At 53.0% G+C, this 21,886-nt stretch overlaps 1 protein-coding gene across 1 annotated transcript in view; it reads right to left on the reverse strand.

Moving 5' to 3' along the window:
- Nucleotides 1–6,534: 6,534 nt before the first annotated feature.
- Nucleotides 6,535–21,886, reverse strand: part of LOC105525359 (trafficking protein particle complex subunit 12) — a 101,595-nt gene continuing 86,243 nt past the window's right edge. Inside the window, exons 8-11 of the mRNA XM_011960955.1 lie at nucleotides 20,938–21,036; nucleotides 8,252–8,352; nucleotides 7,171–7,258; nucleotides 6,535–6,884 (exon numbers count right to left, since the gene is read on the reverse strand). Coding sequence (XP_011816345.1) covers nucleotides 6,642–6,884; nucleotides 7,171–7,258; nucleotides 8,252–8,352; nucleotides 20,938–21,036 — 531 coding nt within the window. The 3' untranslated portion in view covers nucleotides 6,535–6,641. The remainder of the gene's footprint in view (nucleotides 6,885–7,170; nucleotides 7,259–8,251; nucleotides 8,353–20,937; nucleotides 21,037–21,886) is intronic.

Here is a 21,886-nt window from a genome sequence, read left to right on the forward strand (position 1 = left end):
GCTGTGTGACCAGAGGAGAGACTGCAGTGATGTGGCCACAAGCCAAGGGCACCGGGAGCCCCCAGAGGCTGGAAGAGGAGAGGAAGGAGCTTCTCTAGGAGTGGCCACCGTCAGCAGCCACCAAAACGGGGAGGGAATCAGTTCTGTGGTCTCATACTTGTGTCTTACGGCAGCCTCAGGAAACAGATGCACTGTTTCCCATTCGCAGCCTGGCCTCTATCCCCATCTGGGGGTTTCCCCGCAGCCTGGCCTCTCCCCATAGCCCAGGGTCTCCCCACAGCCAGGTCTCTCTCCATATCCTGGGGTGTTCCTGCAGTCTGGCTTCTCCCCACAGCCTGGGGTCTTCCTACAGCCTGGTATCTTCCCATAGCCTGAGGCCTTCTCACAGCCCGGGGTCTCCCCGCAGCCTGGGGTCTTCTCACAGTCTGGGGTCTCCCTGCATCCTGGGGTCTCCTCATGTCCTGGGGTCTCCCTGCAGCCTGGGACCTTCTCATATCCTGGGGTTCCCATATCTTGGGTCTCCCCACATCCTGGGGTCTCCCTGCAGTCTGCCCATGGTGCCAAGGCAGCTCTTCCTCCTGACAGGTGTGAGGGGCCCTGGGTGTAGAGAATAAACTCCACCCATTGGATGCGAATTTCAGCAGCCCTGGATTGAGTGAGTTTCCTGGAGCCGTGGCTGAGGGGTCGGGTGCAGTTCACTGATTCTCCAGCTCAGCACGCCCAGGGAGCTGGCGGAGTTCCCTGATGCAGGGTAGCAGGTGGAGGCTCAGACAAAGGCTGAGCCAGCCGGGGGCTCTGGGGAAACGCACCAGGCCCACTCCACAGGCAGCAAGACCCCAGGCTCACTGTGGGCATTTGAGGAGTGGGTGTCAGGGCGGCCAGAAGCAGCCAGGGTGGAGGTCGTGGGGGATCATCCCGGTGGGCAGAGCCTCGGGGCCCTGGGGTGGAGGGAGTGAGGCTGGAGAGCCTGGCTGGCTGCGCTGGCAGGATGACGCCTAACGCGGTCCTGGAGATGGCGCTTCTCCCACGGACAAGGGTGGGTAACGGGGGAACAGACTGTAATCAGGTTCCAGGTCCAATAAAGGTAAACCTCGAGGTGGAAAGGACCTAGCAGCAGGTGAGCACAGTCCTCCATGTGTGAGTGCATGTGTGTGTTGTATGTGTAAGCGTGTGGCCCAGAGCCCGTCCACGGCAGCCCATTGGTGGGTCCGGCCCTGCCTGCAGATTCAGCTCTCCACTGCAAAGCAATATGCCGTGTGTGAAAAGGCAACACAGATCCGTGGCACCACCAGGAGCCTCAGTGTTAGATTTGGAATGGAATCCCTCCCTCTCTCCCACTTTAAACTGTGAGTCCTTGGAAAAGTTACCTGACGTTTCTCATTTTCACATTCTTACCTGTAAACCCTCCCAGAATTGAAATGAGCCATAAGTGAAACACCGTGTGGGAATGGGGGTGGGGATGGGGGAGGCGCGCAGTCACCCTCGCCTTCCTTTTCTTTTTCTTGGTAATTGTGTTCTTCTATGTCAAAGGAGAAGAATAAAACCCGAAAATTATTTGGGGGAAAAAGAAAAAGACTCACATGCAAGTGCTACAGGAAGCTATGGGGTTCAGTCTGCAGGGGAGAGATGCTCTATGGTCTTTGGGAAGTCAGTGGGGTTCAGCCTGTTGGGGAGAGACGCTCTGTCGTCTTTGGGAAGTCAGTGGGGTTCGGCCTGTGGAGGGAGAGACGCTCTGTGGTCTTCGGTAGGACAGTGGGGTTCAGCCTGCTGGGGAGAGATGCTCTGTGGTCTTCGGGAAGTCAGCCCTCAGTACAGCAGTTGTGGGAGCCTCTGTGCTTCCGGATCCACATCAACTAGAATTCTATGTTCCCGGGAAAACTGCTTTCAATGCTGACTTATACTCAACACTGCAAGGCCATCCATGGAGCAGAGTAAACATCCCATCCCATCATGCCCCACGCCCTCCAGAACATCCCGTCCCATCATGCCCTGTGCCTTCCGGAACATCCCGTCCCATCATGCCCCACGCCCACGCCCTCCGGAACATCCCATCCCATCACGCCCCAGGCCCTCCGGAACATCCTGTCCCGTCATGCCCCATGCCTTCTGGAACATTCTGTCCCATGCCCCACGCCCTCTGGAGGGCGAGGGCTGCAGGGCCAGCATCTGCCTAGCCCGTGGCAGCCTCAGCCCTTAGAGAGCAGCTCTGGTCGCCAGGAACCCATTGGGCAGAAACCCATCCAGTGACCACTGGCAAAGCAGCAGTTCCTCTGCAGGGGCTTTTGCGTGTTGGTTCCTTTGGCACCTTCCAATAGAAACAGAATGGGAGCCACAAATGGGCGCCACATACGTATAACTTAGTTTTCTAGTAGCTGCGTTAAAAGCGTCCAAAGGTCATCTTAATGTTAATAATATGTTTAATTGACTATATCCAAAATTACTATCATTTTAACAGGTACTCAATATAAAATGATTAATGAGATCTTTTATTCTTTTAGAAGTGTTTCATGAAGTCTCTGCAGCAGCACGTCTCAGGTAGGACCTGCCACGTTCCCCATGCTCTGCAGCGGCTCACAGCCTGGATGGCATTGCGGTGTAGACCCTGAGCTGTGGGCAGGACTCTTCCTGGTCCTCGTGGTGAGCACACGGTGCCGGGCCGTGCACACTGGGGTACCATGGGCCGGGCTGCTCCTGGCTCTGCACCGTCCCTGGGACCCTGGGGATGTTGCTCAGCGTGTTTTGGCGATGGTTCCTTTCCTGTAAGGTGAGCGGCCGAGAGCATCTGCTGCTAGGAGGACCACGTGAGTTCATTTCAGTTGGGTGTAGCGCCCGCCTAGTAATCTCAGTGACCCCCGGTCGCTCAGCCCGTGACTCTGCCCACCTGACACCATCAGAAGATGGCGGACTTGGGGGTCAGGAGAGCCCTTCCAGGACTGCAGAAGCTGGTCCGTGGGGGTCTCGCAGCAGATCCCGGGGGCGTTCCCTGCGTGAGTGCAATGCACATGGGGGGCTCAGGACTGGGGCCCGACTCCCCAGTCCCACATGCCTCACGAGGCAGGACATTCTGGGTCCTGTCACATCCCCGGAATCAGGGCCTGGACCCTGGTCAGAGCAGGACCTGCAGACGACCCCGGGTGGGGCAGACTGTCTTCTGTCCTTGGTGGCAAAGCCCGAGTTCTTGGCGTCACGTCTGCACGTGTGTCTGAAGCCACGGGAACGCAGGGGCTACCTCCGGGCCTGCGCCTGTGGAGCAGAATTGGGGAGGACACACGGGTGGGCGTCTCAAGAACTGTTGTGACACAACTGAGCCCCTGCAGCTCGGCTCTGTTGGGCCTTGCCCTCGGTGCTGGGTGCAACGCGTGACAGGATGGCACGGGAAGCTTCCCAAGAACGCTGGAACTGGGCGTTTGAAGACTTCATGGCGGCAGCTCCAGCCCGAGCACTACGACTACGGGGCTGTGCCAGGAGCAGGTGCCACGGAGCCTGTGTGGGTCCAGGGCGAGAGGTAAGGGGAGTATGGACGGGGCTGTGCATTCCTGGGGTTGAAGGCAGGCTTCAGGGGGGTGACACTGAATAGGGACTGGGAAGGTGCATGCCAGGAGGGGTCCAGGCAGAGACAACAGGTGGGGGCACGATCCTCGAGGGGAGGCAGAAGAGGCTGGCAGTGTAAGGCAGGATGGCGATGCCCACGGGCTCCAATGCCTGCTGCACAATCGGAATTTTGTCTGTGGCCTCAGGCGTTTGACATGCATTCTCACCTGCATGAGCACCAGGAGCCCTTGGAGGGCCGTACAGATGACACTGTTGGGCCAGCCCACGCCCCAGCAGTTCTGACGCCTCTGAGATCAGAGGGTGGGGTTAAGGATGTGCATTTCTGTTTTTTTTTTTTTTTGAGATGGAGTCTCGCTCTGTCCCCCAGGCTGGAGCACAGTGGCCAGATCTCAGCTCACTGCAAGCTCCGCCTCCCGGGTTTACGCCATTCTCCCGCCTCAGCCTCCCGAGTAGCTGGGACTACAGGCGCCCGCCACCTCGCCCGGCTAGTTTTTTGTATTTTTTAGTAGAGACGGGGTTTCTTTTTTTTTTTTTTTTTTGAGACGGAGTCTCGCTCTGCCGCCCAGGCTGGAGTGCAGTGGCCGCATCTCAGCTCACTGCAAGCTCCGCCTCCCGGGTTTACGCCATTCTCCTGCCTCAGCCTCCCGAGTAGCTGGGACTACAGGCGCCCGCCACCTCGCCCGGCTAGTTTTTTGTATTTTTTAGTAGAGACGGGGTTTCGCCGTGTTAGCCAGGATGGTCTCGATCTCCTGACCTCGTGATCCGCCCATCTCGGCCTCCCAAAGTGCTGGGATTACAGGCTTGAGCCACTGCGCCCGGCCAGGGATGTGCATTTCTCACAAGTTCCCAGGAGACCCTGGCGCTGCTGCTTCGGAGACCCCACTTTGAGGACCACTGATCTAACACTGCCCTCGTGGCAAACGCGGAATGACTCCAAGATTTGGCTGGATGAATCATTCAGGGAGGAAATTCACCTTTGCCACCGGGCACACCCTGGCCGTTCAGTAACCACGGCCGTCAGGGTTACTGGCTTTTTCATTCTCTACTGCATTCCAGAGTGGGCATTTCCGCAGTAGTAAGCCCGTCATCAACTCCGCGACGTTCCCATTTTCTAGTTAGAAAATAAGCTTTCTGATGGTTAACCATCCACTCTACTTGGCTCTAGAAAAGATTTCAGGGATGTGTAATTTATGTTTAACATAAAGAAAAGCTGAGTGTAAACTAGGTACGTGACAATTGTCCCAGACATTATAGACACTCACAGCATCTTTTTCTCCTCTAGCAAAACAAAACAAAAAATTCTGCAATCATATAGGCAGTAGGAAAAAAAAATTAGCAGGACACCATGGCTCACACCTGTAACCCCAGCATTTTGGGAGGCCGAGGTGGGAGGATCACTTCAGGCCAGGAGTTAGAGACTGGCCTGGCAACATAATGAGATCCCCATCTTTATAAAATTAAAAAAATCTGGGCATGGCGGAGCACACTTGTGGTCCTAGCTATTCAGGAGGCTGGGGGCGCGGGGGGGAATCGTTTGATCGCAGGAGGTCGAGGCTGCAGTGAACCATGTTTGCACCACTGCACTTCAGCCTGAATGACAGAGTAGGACCCTGTCTCAAAAAAAAAAAAAAAAAAATCAGGCAAGAACTGAGTCAATGATACTGTCACCTGGCCTGGCCTCATGCCAGCAGCAGTGGTTGGGAGTGGAGTTCAGAAGGGAGGGTGGATTTAGGCTTACCAGCTTACTAGGGAACCTTGATCTCTGTTTCTAATTTGCTGGGCTCATGTCTAGTTGAAGCCTGGGCACTGTTGTCTGCTTTTATGCACAACTGGCTGGGGACAGCTCTGAGCCACGGGCCTAGAAAGGACAGGCTCCATAATCCACGGGCAAATCCTGCAAGATGCCTGCAGCGAGGTGCCAGGTTTGAGTGGAGGAAGAGCCTTGCATCTCATCCCTGAAGTCAGATTTGAAGGAAGAGCCTCAAGGTGAAGGGCTTCTAATTACATCTTCAGCTTTCTGGGCTTAACAATAGTTTCATTTTTCTTGTTGAAGAGAAAGATTTTGAAACCGCCTTGGTGTCCAGCTGTCCTTTTGGCTGTCTCACCTCTTTTTTCTTTTAATGCTTAATTAACCTAGATATCAGCAAATGGGCTGAGACTGTCTGGTAGATGCTGTGTTTCTATGTTTCTACTCCATTACAAAAATTAACAGAAATATGGCTTCGCTTTGTATAGATGTTTGTATCACAGTCTTTAAAATGAATTATAATTAAAACGATCCACAAAGCTAGATGTTTAGAGAACGCTTGTCAGAGTTCTTTCGTAATGTGAAGAAATTTTCAGGTACTTTCAGTTCTTCAAAAGCAGGAATAACTGAACGTGAAGGCAAAAGGCCTTTCAGGCCTGTAAGAACATGTGAAAACCACGTGTCTGGCTTCAAAACTGCCCCTAGCCCCTGCCCGCCTGCATTTTACGTGCTCTTCCTTTGCTTGATTATGCGTTGTGGTTCCTGTTCCACTCAGCTCACGCTCCACCTGGACGTATAAACTGTGGGAGAAACGGCGACGGCCTCTCCACCACCACCAGGCTGGCAGGGGTGTCTGGCTGGCATCAGGCTGGAGGAGACTCGGGTGAGTAAGACCAACGCACTTAGTTCTGGGTGTGTGGGGAGGGTGAGAGGAGCATGAGTGGCCATCTGTGGGGGTGTCTTCCCTGTTGCAAACCCCCCTGCATGTGCAGGTGCATGGCGAGAGGGTCTCTAGACCTCCCAGCTTTTCTCTGAGGATGTCCAGAATGAATGAGCAAAGCAGGATGGTCTCCAGAACAAAGGCCCCGAGGCTGACTCCAGATTTCCTGTGTCTACGAGCTGTGTTCTCCCAGCATGCCTGCCCCTTGCGTTCATGAACGGGGGCCGAGCAGCAGGGACTGTGTGGCGGTCTTGGGCTGGGCCGTGGCTTGGAACCAGGGAGACACGCAGCCAGACACCAGTGAAGCAGCAGTTTTATTGAGTCCGTGTCATATTAATACATTAGCTTCATGGACACAGTTTCAAAGACCCGGGTCATTCTGACACAGTTTGCTGGAGGCAGCTAGGCCAGCTTGAGGCACTGCGTGTTGAAGCTGTCCCCCTCCTTGCCGGCGACAGCCTCCAGCAGGGCCTGTTTCTTCTGCATGCTCCGCGAGGACTCCAGCTCGTACATGGTGGTCAGGTTGAAGAGCACGCTCTCGTGCAGGTAGTGCCTGGGGTCCTGCTGGACCATGGCCTCCAGCTGCCGCAGGGAGTCCTTGAGCTTGCCCAGGTAGAGCAGACACACGGCAGCGTTGTTGTTGGCCTAGGGAGGAGCACACGCACAGGGTCGGCCCATGCAACCAGGACAGACGCCCGCCCGCTCCAGGCTGCGTGCTGGGCCCTGTGTTGGGGGCCTGGGGGGTGATGCAGAGCTGCCAGGCAAAGCCTAGATGGCCCCGTTGGGTCACTTCCCCCAAGGGCCACGGCCGCTGCCTGGCGCCAGTGGGCTGGAGAGAGAGTGCAGGCCCCTGCGGAGATGTGTGTGGGTGCATGTTTCTAGTGTCTGTGAAAGGCAGAGGGCGGAGGGTCCTGCGGCTTGGGGATCTTACCACTGCGTTTGTTGGATCCATCCTTAAGATCTCTGTGAAGAACCTGTGGGCTTCTGCAAAGTTATTCTGCCCGAGGTGAAGGAACGCTCTGTAACACAAGCAATGGTGGCAGTCAGGGGGGAAACCCCAGGAGCTGCTGTCCCCCAACAAAACCCACAGGGGCTTTGGGCACCACACAGACCCAATATGTGACCCTGTGTGGCCTGGGGTTCCTGATCTCCAGGCAGAGGCAGTGAGCTGCATTTTGCATTCAGGCTCGCAAATTAAAGCCACTGTAGTTTTACTTTTTTTATTTTTTAGATGGAGTTTCGCTCTTGTTGCCTAGGCTGGAGTGCAGTGGCACGATCTTGGCTCACTACAACCTCCGCTTCCCAGGTTCAAGCGAGTCTCCTGCCTCAGTCTCCCAAGTAGCTGGGATTACAGGCGCCCACCGCTAGGCCTAGCTAATTTTTTTGTGTTTTTAGTAGAGATAGGGTTTCACCATGTTGGCCAGGCTGGTCTCGAACTCCTGACCTCAAGTGATCCACCCGCCTCGGCCTCCCAAAGTGCTGGGATTACAGGCGTGAGCCACTGCGCCCGGCCAAGCCACTCTGGGTTTTATTAGTTGAGAATCGAGTAACTTCACCTAAATGACGTCCTGCTAAAAACGGACACCTGCTTCATTTACGCTTTCTGATCCTGGGTGCGGGCTTTGTCTGAGGCGCGTTTCCTCCTCACAAACGTGCACTCGCACTACGCCGTGCGTTCTGCCAGAGAACGCCAGAGCACAGGATCCAGAACGGCTGCTCTGCCGGCAACGGAGACCTTTACGCACACATATGCTGAAAACGGGGGCAATGCACGCGCTCCTCTGAAGAACAACGGGGAAACGTCTCCTTAAAAATCAGCTTCTGTGACTCAAAGAACATCACTGCAATTCCAGAAAACACCCGTGTACTTCTTGGGTCTCAGTTCTGAGAGACACAGGCAAGAGGAGGCACAGAAAGAAGCGCTTTCTCTGAGGGCTTTCCCACTCAGTGAGTGGGGCGAAAACGCCTCTGGGAAATTTGAGAAAACATGTATTTAGTTTTAAAATATTTACCTGTTCATTAAGACCATGATTTTACCCTGTAGTCCATCTAATTTCTGTGTTACTTTCTCAACATCTTGAAAATACTTTTCAGCTGTTTTTATGTCTCCAATCTGCTTTGACAAAATTTAGTTGGTTTAGTTGACAAAAGAAATATTAAGTCGATACTCGTACATTTAGTTCCCTAATATCACGTTACAATATGAAGACATTTACATGTCAGGCAGAGGAAAACTTCAGTAAACATTTAGTCATCATTTTTTTATAAAAAGGCAAAAGATATTTAAGATACAGTGGAATGTTAATGTTCTCTATGTCAGAAACTAAGTTGCTAATATACATACCTTATTTAAAAGTCTTACTAGTTTAGTAATTTGTACCTTTTGGAATGCTAGCAGAGCATTACATAAAATAAAATGAATAACTAGTAAGATGAAACATTAAATACTTAAAATATTGGTATAATATGGGCAGGTCCCAAGTCAACTTATGAGTTACTTGTGGCCAGTAAAATAGTAGGTGCCACCACATTTGCAAATTTCAAAGTAATATTGTGACCAATAATATAGAAATCTACTGTAAGAAACAAGCCAAACCAAACCCAAACTCAAACCTACTCTTACCGCACATGTCAGGAAACCCGCCGCCTGCCCGAATCAAATGCAGCCAGACACACCAGGCTGGCGGTCGAGGCGGCCCGGGGAGTGGAAGGCTGAGCCCCAGCCCTGACCCCTGAGGCCACAGCCTGGTTTTACAAAGGCAGACACGGGTTTTCTTTCACCTCCAGAAGCATCAGGAAGGGAATAAATGATCTGAGGCTTACAATAAGAAGTAGATAAAAATGAAAGAAAGTCCTATTATGGCCCAAGCCCCGCTCACGAGGGAAAAGGCAGAGTTGCCCTGTGTCCGGGGCGCAGCCTGCAGGAGTCAGGCTCTGCGACAGCGAGCTCTGCTCATGGCAGCAGCAGAAACTCCACAGAATGCTGTCCTGTCCCGATGAGAAACGAGCTGAATGTGCGCGGCTCACCTCCGTGAGGAGGGCTGGAGGACCCAGCGCTAGCATCGCTGAGCAGCCTAGTTAACTCTTAGACTTCCCACGCCAAGCATCTGTCCGGCACGAACACAAGCCTGCTAACTTCTCCAATGACGGGTGGGGAGGTGGTTCTCCATGGCTGTCACGTATCTGCATGTCTTCCAAGCACAGACACTAACAGGGCTTTGTTCAAAGCATTTACACAAGGATGCTGTTTACAGGACAGCCTTGTGAGCTAAACCGCGTCCCTCTGCGGCGAAGGGCAGGCAGGCAGGCTCACCTCCCAGTAGCAAGGATTTGGGTGTTCTAAGTTCAGGATTCCTCTGCAGCCACACAGCCCACTGCAGGCATCACCAGGCCCTCGGTGAAGACCTGAGGAGTCAGGGCCCACGTCTGGCGGAAAGAATGCCACTCTGGCTGTGCTGCTGTTGCTGTGTAATAAATGTCCTTCGTCTCTAACCTAAGAATCTTACACTTTTTCGCCAGCATCCATGAAAATGGCAGCTAACTCTACAGCTTGCACATAGGATAGTATCTCAGGCCCTTCACAACTGTGCTGTTACCCCACAAAAGAAATACCACACGAGGCGGAAGAAAAACAGAATGAAACACAAAACAGGCGTGCACACACACCACACACAGAACGGCGCTTGTCCATCGCTGCCCTTCGTCTGCAGAGTCCGACGCGGTTTGAAGTCCACTACTATGGACTTCCCACTTGCTGACTACAAAGAAACCAGAGGCAGCCTGGGCTCCCTGATACGGCCCTCAGCTGAATGCCTGCGTCTCCGGCATTAACTAACGTCCTGTTTAACAGGACCGCTGTGATTCTGATCCGAAGATGATTCAGCTCATAATCAAGACTGACCACGATTAACATGTGCTGGCGGCTGCGGCAAGTGTTTCAAACACAGCTCGCCTGAACCTCGCAACGGCCTGTGATGCAGACGCTGTCACTAGCTTTGCTTCTAGATGAAGACGTAAGGCTTGGAAAGACGAGACAATTTTCTGAGGTCACACAGCTACCACAGAACAGTGTGGGGTCAACACCCAGGCCTGCCCAAAGCCCAGACCGTGTGCTGATCCTCCGCACCGCAAGGCCTCCTGAGGCTGGCGTGGACTTGACTGAAACAATGTCTTACAGGAAGAGAACAGAGAAATCTTGGGATATTCTTTGCTACCCACTGATCTTCCTGATTAGAAGGTAAGTTGACATTTTCAGAATTATTAACATGTTATTAGGATATAAAATTCTACCGATTTCTAAAAGTTAGGAGCAACTGAAAAAATTAAACATAAAAAGGCAATGAAAAGTATTCCAGAGTATGTAGAAAACAAATCAGTAAAGGACACTATAAAAAAGAAAATGCCATGGCTGGGCATGATGGCTTACACCTGTAATCCCAGTCCTTTGGGAGGCCAAGGTGGGAGGATCGCTTAATTTCAGGACTTCAAGACCAGACTGGGCAACAAAGTGAGACCTTATCTCTATTAAAAAAAAAAAAAAAATGAGCCAGGTGTGGCTATAAGCACCTGTGGTCCCCAACTACATGAGAGGCTAAGGCAGGTGGATCTCTCGAGCCCAGGAGTTCCGCAGTGAATCCTAACTGTGCCTGGCAGACAGAGCAAGACCCTGTCTCACAAGCAAACAACAACAACAACAACAACAAAAAACAAAAAATAGTAAGTGTATAAACTAATCCAGAAAAAGAAACGCATGAACAGAAATGTAAAAGTAGAAACAGCTACAGGCAGAAAAAGGAAACTGAAATGATAAGAGCATTGTCTTTTACTCCATGCAAATCCATGAGAAAACAGGGACAAAGCAGGTGGCTTTCTAGAAAACTCTAAATTAAAAAACCTGTTCCCAGAAACACAGAAAAATCCTCAGGCACACAACACTAAGGCAGACTAATAAGTTATGAAAAGCACACAGCACACCTCATGTGCTCAGCAAAGGCAATTCTTAGGTGAATACTCAATTAGGTGAATACTCAAACCTTCAAGGAATAAATCATTCCATATTACTCAAAAGTTTTCCAGAGAGGGAGAAAGACAGCTTCTAACCTATATGCCGCCATATCCTTTTGAGATGTCACCTGTGCACACACAAACCAGACACCAACATCACTCACAAACGCAAAAGCCCAGGGAAATGCCACCCCTGGAGCTCCAACCTATTGGTTCTGAGTTTAGGAGCAACACGTCGTTAGCGCTCCTGTGGCAGAAACTAGAACCGTGCACTGGGTCCGCCTCCCCCCTCCCTGGGCGCTGTGATGGTTAATACTGAGTGTCAACTTGAATGGATTGAAGGATGCAAAGTGTTGTTCCTGGGTGTGTCTGTGAGGGTGTTGCCAAAGGAGTTGAACATTTGAGTCAGTGGACTGGGAGAGGCAGACTCACCCTCAGTTTGGGTGGGCACCGTCTATAATCGGCTGCCAGTGCAGCGCAGCCAGAATAAAGCAGGCAGAAGTCGGAAAGAGCAGACTTGCCGAGTCTTCCAGCCTCATCTTCCTCCTGTGCTGAAGGCTTCCTGCTCTCGAACATCAGTCTCGAAGTTCTTCAGCTTTTGGACTCTTGGACTTACACCCGTGATTTGCCAGGGGGTCTCAGGCCTTTGGGCACCGACTGAAGGCTACACTGCTGGCTTTTGAGGTTTTGAGGTTTTCAGATTCGGGCTGGCTTCCTTGCCCCTCAGCTTGCAGACAAGCTATTGTGGGACCTCACCTTGTGATCGGGAGACAATTGTCCTAATAAACTCCCCTTCATAGATTCATCTATCCTATGAGTCCTGTCCTTCTAGAGAGCCCCGACTCACATAGGCACTGAGGGGTGGGGGGGCCATGGGTCTGCATCTGGCCTTGGGTGGGGTCCTCCCCTCCAGCAGCAACCTGGAGGGCACAGGTTCCAGACGATGGGGCCACAGGAGAGGGCAACCTGGGTCCCAGAACACTGCATGGAGGGAGTGCCCTGCAGAGCTGCTGGACCCCTGGGACTCTGCCAGGGCAGGAGAGGCCACTGTCTCCCAACCCAGTGGATCCCATCTCGACCACTCTGTTCTCCACCTGGCAGCCCTCGGGATGGTGAAGAGAGCTCCCATTCTCAGCTCTTTCACCTGCTTCTCTGTCACAGGTTTGGGATTCCTCACCACCCTGGTGGCACGGAAGCCGTTACAGACAGACAATGGCCATTTTAAAGCTTTCTCAAGGCGGAGTGGCCCGCAGTCCGTGGCTGTGAGCTGTTGAGTGGAGACCAAGGCGAGAACGATTTTTCTCTGTGGTATGGGCATCAGATGATTTTAAACCATCCAAAAACAGCACAGCTATGTTAACAGCCACATAGGTTGCTAGATGACATCAAATCCGTAGTCAGCTAGAAACCCCAGTTCTTTTCATATTTACCACTGATCAACTTCAGTCACGGAAACATAGGTCTGAAATTGATACAGAAAACTCATTTCAGCTGGGCCCAGTGGCTCATGCCTATAATCCCAGCCATTTGGGAGGCAGAGGCAGGAGGACTGCTTGAGGCCAGGAGTTTGAGACTGGGCAACATGGCAAGACCCCATCTCTACAAAAAACTTAGCTGGGTGTGGTGGTGCATTCCTGTAGTCCCAGCTACTCGGGAGGCTGAGGTGGGAGGATTGCTTGAGCCCAGGAGGTCAGGGCTGCAGTGAGCTGCATGTGCGCCTCTGCACTCTAGTGTGGGTGACACAGCGAGACCCTGTCTCAAAAACAAACAAACAAAAACCACCAAAAAAACCCTACCCAAAACCAACACAGAAAACGTGTTTAGTCTAAATTTTTGTGTTATAAAACATTCTTATATTTTAAAGCTTATCAGAAAAACTGTTGCATTCCAACTGCGCAAATCCCCTCAGGCTAATGTGCATACACCAATAAAAGATGTGATCTGTTTCAGAATACCCTAGCTTCTCTTCCATGTTTTTCCTGAGTTCTCCTTCACCAGCTCCTCTTCCCCACCCGCCATCGTGAGCACAGCAGAGCCGGCCCCAGGGGTCCTCTCCTTTCCTCTGACCCCCCCTCACCTGCTCTCTCTGCAGAAGCCGAGGGCCTGCTGGGAACCAGGCAGGCTGTCAATGCATAAATTAGGCTGCATCCGTGCAGAAGTCTCCTCTACTAGACAAGCTCGACCTTGGCTTCCTTCTCTGTCCTTGTAGAATCCAGTGTGAGAAGAATCCTGCTAAGTCAGTTTAAGAAAAATCCCTGCCCTTGGTGCCTTAACACCTGGAGAGCCTACCACTCTGGCCAGCTGTCAGCAACGATCCTATCAAGTCTGCTTGGCCAGAAACCCCTTCTTGATGCTTCCTCAGAGTAATTTTCCATCCACTGACCCTGACCCTGACCCTGGTCCCTGGTCGTCAATTCCCACCTGTCCTCCGTGAAGTCGGAGTTGAGTCCAGTCTCTTCCCCTTCTGCATGCTAGTGCCATGCACTGTTTTCTTCTTTAGCAGCTGTAAGAGCTCTTTGTAGATTCTGGATGTAAGTCTCTTGTCAGATACAGGATTTGCAAATAATTTCTCCCATTCTGTAGGTGGTCTTTTTACTTTTTCTTTATGGTATCCGTTAAAGCACAACAGTTTTTAGTTTTGGTGAAATCTCCTTTACCTGCATTTCCCTTTTCCTTGCACTTTGGTGTCACATCAGGATGATGAGGCCTGACAGGGTGGCAGGGGCTGGGGGATGCTCTCCCTACTCTTTCCCTGACCATAGCCAGCACACTCCACGGCTCAGGGTGGCAGCCAGAAGTGAGTCTCTCCTTTTTCTGTTTGAATGTCTCTGTTGAGCTATGGCTGATGTACAGGAACCTGCATGTCTTCAGACTGTACAACCTGAGGGATTCTGGTACGTGGCTGTGTGTGTAAAACTACCCTCCTGGTTGAGACGGTCAAGGTGCCCGCATCCCTCCTGGAGCCTGGGGTCATGCCCCTCTGTAAAACATGCTCAAGTCTTTCCCAGCTTCACAGTGCCTCCCTGACCCTTCCTTCCCTTCTTCCACCTCAGCGTCTCCCCACCCTGCTCTGGGTCCCTGCCCTCTGGGAACTCAGCAGAGGTGACCTTGGTTCTTGCTGAGGTCCTCTCAGCCATAGCATTGAGTGGTCCTGCATCCCATCCCCCTTCATCCTGTCTGGGGCGGCTGGTTTATCCCAGACTTCCCACCCCTCCTGCAGCGGCTGAGGCTTTCTCCTGCCTGATCACTTTGGGCTCTGACCTTTGGTCCAGGACACCGAGGCCTGGGACTGGCCACAGACACTGCAGAACCACCCTGCGCTCAGCTGCCCCAATGCCAAGCACAGGCCCCTCATCTGTGCTCGGCTGCTGGACTTGCACCTGCGCACGACAGCTACCTTCCCAGTCCCAGTGAGGACCCTCTGAGTCCCAAGTCCTAGTGAGGAGCCTCTGAGTCCCAGGTCCCAGTGAGGACCCTCTGAGTCTCAGGTCCCAGTGAGGGCCCTCTGAGTCCCAGGTCCCAGTGAGGACCCTCTGAGTCCCAAGTTCCAGTGAGGACCCTCTGAGTCCCAGGTCCCAGTGAGGAGCCTCTAAGACCCAAGTCAAGAGAGTCTGAGGAGGTGGAATCTAAGTTGCAGTGAAGTAATTTTAAGAAGTATGAATATAATGCTGCTTCTGTTTGAAGATCGATTGCTTCTGCCCTTCCTTAATTTCGATTACGTGAGAAACTCCTCTGGAATACAAGTGTCTCCAATCTCGCTTACAACACAGATTTCTTCCAGAAGTGGAAATTCCCACGGGCCCCACTCTCTTTTCTCCTAACCCCAGCCCCCTTTTCGTGTGGAGGTCCCAGTGCTCTGCAGGAGGCTCTGTGTGATGAAGATGAAGGGGCGGTGGAAATGCTCAGAGCGGCCATGTGAGTTTTAAACACGGCTGTCACCTGGCTGGAGGGCACGCTGGCAGCTGGCAGGGAACGTGGCTATGACAGTCCCGCCTGCAGGATGAGGCCAAGGTGAGAGATGGATCCTCCCCTATATGCAGGCATTAAATCCCAAGTACGATTCTGTCATTGGAGCCCGGGCTTCCAGCTGTAACGTGAACAGCACACAAACTGAATAGGTGACCCTTTGCTCAGTGCCCGGAATTATGCTCTGAACTTCTTGGAAAGAGCAAGGATTGCTATTCAAAAGTGGAATATGTTTTGAAATGTTAAAATAGAAAGTCTGCTCCTCAGGGCCCTAACACAAAGTGAGGGCATCTGTGCCATCCTTGTATTCGCCAGTGTATCTTCTTGACTGAAATGGCAGCTGCTGGTGTGGTGAGTGACTTTCCTATTTTCAGCTCGCATATTTTAGAGGCACCTACATTCAACACAAAATTTTAAACGCAAAGAGGAGGTGCAGTGTCAGTGGTCTCAGCCCAACTGTGTGGAATCATCTAGAACCTTGCTGTCCGTCCACCCTTTCACCTCTGCCCGGCTGGGTCATCTCTGGAGTCAGCATGCTTCCTTTACAGCACGTTTTCCCAAAGGTGTCTGCATATTTTGTTTTATAAAATCATTTTTTTCTATTTCCACTCTTTAGAATGAAAATGGAAAATACTTCCCTTTCGATTGGTGTTTGCTTTTCAGTGCTCGTTTAAATTTTCCCAAACTCAGAAAAGTGGCTATACGTGTCTTTCTCAGACTCTGCTATACACACTCATGCACACACAGAACAGAAAGCTGAGGGCGGAGGTGTTCAGCCCACTCTTTTGCCAAGTTATTAGATGACCTAAACATTCAGAAACGTTTGAGGTTGCTCTGTTACTGATTTGGCGACGGCACCGGTGGGGGCAGGATTGGTCTGCTTTTCACGGGAAGATTCACGCTGCAGTGCGCACTGCCAGCTGAGAGGGTGATCAGGACACACTGCAGACAGCCCAGCAGGAACAGCGGGGACGGCACGCAGAGCAGGCCATCATCTGCCGGGGTTGCCAACCACACAAAGCAGCGCCCTGGGACGCTGCCCTGGAAGAACGGCCTTTCGGCTCGGGTCCTGGGGCGGGCACGTCAGCTTCCTTGTGGAACAGGTCGTTCTTAGGAGCTTGACGTCTGCCTTCCCCACGGAGCGGCCCTGCCTGTGCTCCCTCCTTGCTAGGGCTGATCTGGAAAACGACAGTTCTCGGAGCAGGGCCAGGGCATGGGCAGAGTGGGCCCAGCTATGTGGGTCCCTCCACCTTCGTGCTTTGCCAAGCGTTTCCCTACCTGCCGGGGACCTTTCCTAGCTTTCTCCTCGAGACCCAGCATCAACGCGATGCACACCTCATCTCCAACCTTCAGTGCTGATGAAACACAAATCCTCCTTGGTCTGGAGATAGCATTCAAGATTGCAGAAAATACCGAGCCTCCCTTGTTTTTCCACGCACATAGAGGAGAAACTTTAATCTCAGGGAAACCAAATCAGTCTTATTCCGTGCGTGATTAGCTTTGTGTTATATGACTTCAGATGTTACAACATGATTCGTAAGGGACGCTCATGGTTGCTGCTGGCTGCCTTCCCCGATTCTGCCCATTGCCCACCTGTTAGGGGTCCTTTCAGGGAGGACCCAGGAGGCCTACATTCCTACTCTTGCAGGAGGGGCGCCCCCGCGGCCTGGGCCCCCAGAGAGACGCACGCACGTAAGACGATGGTGCCTGAGGAAGTGGAAGGAGGCCGTGGGGGGACCTGGGGACCTGGGTCTTCAGGGTGGGGACAAGACTCCGAGAGGCCAGGCAGAGCTGGCAGTGCTGTTCTTCCTGGGGGGGCCTCTGCGACGTGCTAGGGCATCCTGGCTTCCTGGCCCTAGAACGGCCTGTCTCTGGGCCCTCGTGAAGATTCCCTGTACTACTGTCTGTGAATAAACTTTCTGCTTCTACCAGCCACTGTGGGTTCCACGGACTGCAACCAAAACCTCGTCCTGTACTTTCTAAGCACCTTCAGTATGATTTTATCATTTGAGGGACGGTTACTAATATACGCGTTTCTTATGAAATGTACCCCTCTGATATCCTGACAGCACAGCACACAGGAGCTGACAGCGTACGTGATACTTCTTTGCTTCTGTACATGGCACCAACTCATTTCAGAATGGCTCGCACACAGCCAGTTTAGAGACTGCCTAATTAAGATACGGGTACTGATGAGGTGCTTCAGGGAGAACAGCACTGCGGGAGCTGGAAAACACATGTGCTTTCTTCAAAGTGATTCTCTGAGGGCTGTTCCTCCAAGAATCGAACCACAGCTGAACACGTTTGAGTGTAAAGTGCTCACTCGGCGCGCGTCCCTTCGGAACAGAGCCTGCACTGGCTTTTATGTGGTCACTCAATTCGAGTTCTTACTCCTTAAAACAGAGTGGAGTCAACTCTATCTACAGTTAGTTCAGGCGTTTCTGCTGGACTCGAGTCCCAGTTCAACCCCATCCTGTCCTGCACTGCTGACCTCACATCGCCGTGATCTGCCCCCACGTGGCATCTTCCATCCTGTGCTGAGATGCAGCGTTGGGGGTGAGTAGGGTGCACTGGCAGGAGCTCTGAGGCGGGCGCGTGGGGTCTGAGTGTCCGGATGCGTGCGTGGGGACACTGCTTTTGCCCCTTCCTACTGCCCAGCCTGGAGGGCCTCGTGCCCATGTGTGCCCTGGAGTCACTCTATAGGGTGGATGCCCCGCTGTGGGAGTGGGGTTTCCAAGGGCAATTCTGAGCACATGCACTTCTGCTGTGACCTGGGAATGCTGCCCTTACGCTTGGATCTGTGAGGAAACGGAACAAACACAGCCCATCCTCAAGACATACGAAAGACAGCAAGTCACACTTACAGTGCCCCTGGCACATCCCAGGCAGGACACAGAGGGCTTCACACGGATACACTTCCTCATCTACACACGACGATGGCGACTGTTCACCGCAGGCGGTTGTTGGGGGGGCCGACACCATGAAGGTGAAACAACCTGCTCAGAGCCACGTCACAGCCACGTCACAGCCACGTCAGAGCTACGCCAGCCTGAGCCGCTGAGCCGGGGTCGGGTCTGTCTACGCCAGCCTGAGCCGCTGAGCCGGGGTCGGGTCTGTCTGGTTCCAAACCCCAGCTCCCGAGCCCTGTGCTTTTCTCCCCGTAGATGCCTTGGGGAAGAGGGAAGGGAGAGTTTGCTGAGAGAGCTGGGGTGACTTTAGAGAAGTCCTTCCGGTGAACTCTCAAGAATGAGCAGGGTTTGCACAGGCAGAAAGCAAAGGGAGTTCTGAGCAGCAGGAACAGCCCACGAGAGGTAAAAGCAGCAAGGGTGGCCCCGTCTGGGCAGCAGCAAACCAACCGTCTGGTGGGACTAAGGACACGAGGCGAAGAACACTGGGCTCGAAAACATTAGCTAGGGTCTCAATGGGAACTTTAAGTGTGGGCTCAGCTGACAGGCCCCAGGGCCCCAGCAGGAGCTCTGACCAGAGACGGCAGGGTGGGCAGCTGCACACAGGACAGGGCACTAGGGACGTGCTGAGATCTCTGGCAGCTCAGCACCATGTGTACACACAGGGTCCCGCCCCTGCAACCCTCTGCTGAACCCAGCGGAGATGAGGAGGCACAAGCCCCAGCACAGGAGAGGGCTGGCGACACAGGCGGTGCACCCAGGAGGGTTTCCGAATGGGTGGGGGTCTGCTGTGTGCTCGGGCACCCACTGGGCTGACATGTGGTTGTTCTTGCTGATCGCAACGGCGCTCTCGGGCCTCGACTCCCACAAATGGCTACTTTCTTCTAGGGCAAAACCTGCCTGCTTCACCCTTCTTCCGAGATCCAGCATCTTCAGACAACACACTGACCTGCCGAAGCAGGAACTTCCAGGGGCTGGGTTTTCTGTGTGTGCAGATGGCAGTGCAGCCGTCCGTTGCGCGAGGCTGTCTGAGAAGTTCTGTAGCAACCATGGCACAACGTCTTCAGAGAGATCCCAAATGGCTAAGTCCTGCAGTCTCCATTTGCTCTTCAGCAACAATACAAATACCCGTGAGTGAGGTCTGATAAGTAATTTGCAAGAGGTGCAGATGGAACAGTGCTTGTGTGGGGCGTCGGTGAGTCCAGTCGGCCCGGGTGCTTCCGTCATTTTCTCCATTCTCCTTTGGCAAAATCTCTTGCCCAGTTACAGAGCTGCTGTGACCTCCCTGGGTCCTCGGGACAGCGAATGCCGAGGGCTTCCCTCACAGCCCGTTTAGCACATTCCGTGCGCCAGACGGGGCTTACATCACGCTGTGGAAGCTGAGCCTCCCTCCTGAGACTCCAGTCTCACTGCCAGAGCCCTCACTGTGGTCAGGCCAGTGGCTCCCACTGGAAGGAGAAGCACTTCCAGATGCAAAAGCAACTCAGCATCTACTTCTCCAATTGTGCATGCTATGCCTCTGAAATAAAATTTCTGAGACTGTCTCCAGGGTAGTGAGGAATCTGAGCAGGCCCAGGGTACTATTTTACTATGATAACCAGGGGATAATGATACACGTCAGGCACCCTGGAGATCCCAGCCACACAGAGCTTTCTCACACAGGCGACGAGGGTTGCTGCAAGCATCCCAGGCAGGCAGGAGCCGATGCCCATGGTGGCAGCTTGCGCGTCACGCATCTGTGCCTGCTCTGGATTATTCAGTGACAGTCATCTGCTGTGCCCACCACAGGGGCCCATGGACAGGGCTGTCCTCCAACACTATCTGGTGTCCCGTGTAGATTTCCACAAGCAGGCAGCGTGGAGATGTGTGCACGTTCCTACGTGTGTGAGTGCGTGTGTGAGCAACTGTGTGGGGGAGGAGAGGACCAGCTGTTAGCTGAGAGAGTGCAGGCTCTGAGTTCACAGAGGCCCTGTTCAAATTCTAGCTCCCCCGTTATCTATGTGGCCTCCTGTCGCTGGATCTCACTTTATCAGGAGACCTCAGTTTGCTGATCTGTAAAACAAGCTAGTCACACTGTGAGGTGAAATGCTCAGCACAGGGCCTGGCTCACGGTGAGTGGGTGCCTGTGGAAGGTCTGAGCTGCTTCTCCCCCCTTAGTGGTCCCTTGCTTGTGACTCCTTTCCCGGGCCCAGGTTTGGGACGTGACCTCAGAAGACTCAGAATGGAAGCGGCAGAAGCTGCCCTGTGCTCAGCCTGCAAGGGTGAAGGATTGACAGGGATGTGGGCGGGACTCATCTCTCCCCGTGACCTCCCTGTCACCAAATATCCCAGGAAAATGCATTCCAGCTTCAAGGACATTCTTAGCAAAGGCGGTCCTGTCCCAGCTTTGTGCATTATTGAGACCACTGTTCAGTCTGGACTTTGTCCAGCAAACATGATTCAAGGGTTCTTCAGGAAAAATATCAGCAAGTGACTATTATGGGCTAAGCTGAACTAAGATTCCTCACGGTTCAGTCAGCGCTTTTGTAACTGCAGCAGGACAGTATCTAGAGTAACTTGTTTCAGTGTGGCTGCGATGACACTTTCTGTGGGTTCACCTTTAGCAACAGGCACAAAAGCCAGTAGGGCCTTCCACAGTCCAACCAGAACCCCTGGAAAGCACCCCCCCTTTTCATGGTCACACACATTGGAATTGGAATATTTTCTGCAGTCTTTCTTATATTAAAATGATTAAAAGCAGACAGTCACACATCCAAGCAAAGAACTCCTATCATAAGGCCCTCTGCCTGTTCCTTCGGCTCATATCTGAGCGTGCCACGTACCTGCAGGGAAATCCGGCCGATGCCGCTCAGCAGCTGGGGCTCTTGCTCTGGGTAGTACTTGATAACCGAATGGTACGCCTCCACGGCGAGCACATAATCCTGCGGGAAGAAAAACCCAGCATACCTCAGAGCTGAGAAAAGCACTGCGGGTTTCACAGTGTAGAAGAGCACACGCGTATACAGACGCGGTGTGGAGCGAGGACACGCTGACACATGCGCTGGCGGGGAACCGGAAACCAGCACGCGGTGCTCGGCTGTGAGGGGGCGGCTGCTCTCCCAACTGCAGTCAGGCCGGGATTCTGAGCTGTGTGCATCGCGCAGGCGGGGTCCTGCCTGTTATCGGGGGCTGTCAGGGTTTAGTTGGGCCTGGGGGTCTGTTTCCTGCTTCCATCTTCTAAACAGCAATTCATATTTCACTTGGACCTCACCTAACTCTCTTTCCTGACACAGTTATTATGTGAATAGGCGAACGCTGTCTCATCTCCATCCTCCAAATACATAAGCCAAATTTTTCAAGTGTCTGTTAAACTTTTCTATGCTAGAAACTAAGGTCAAATCTTTAAATGTAGAGAAAACCCACAAAACAACTTTGCCGAGGCTGAGGATGGCAACGGGGGCCACCCTTGCAGAGCAGAATGCATGAATGTCGTCTGCTCTCTGTGGCACGCGTGAGACCCTCCCGTTTCGGAGACAGCTACGGGGGGACATTTAGGAGCGCTGTGCCAGCTGCCATGCTCAGGGCATCTGCTTTCTGCCAAGAGTCTTTGCTGGATCCCTCATCACTCTGCTCTGTCTGTGGTGGTCTGGCCCGCGGCCCCTCCTCAAGGACAAGGCCTGGCAGCACCGTCTCACTGTCCATCTGCCCGCTCATGCCAGCCCATCGCAGGCACTTGGTGGATGCTGAGTGGACCCAGTCACCCTTTCCAGGTGTGAGCAAAGCGGTCTCAGT

The sequence above is a fragment of the Colobus angolensis genome, unplaced genomic scaffold, assembly GCF_000951035.1.
Source record: "Colobus angolensis palliatus isolate OR3802 unplaced genomic scaffold, Cang.pa_1.0 Scaffold53, whole genome shotgun sequence".
Classification (NCBI taxonomy): domain Eukaryota; kingdom Metazoa; phylum Chordata; class Mammalia; order Primates; family Cercopithecidae; genus Colobus; species Colobus angolensis.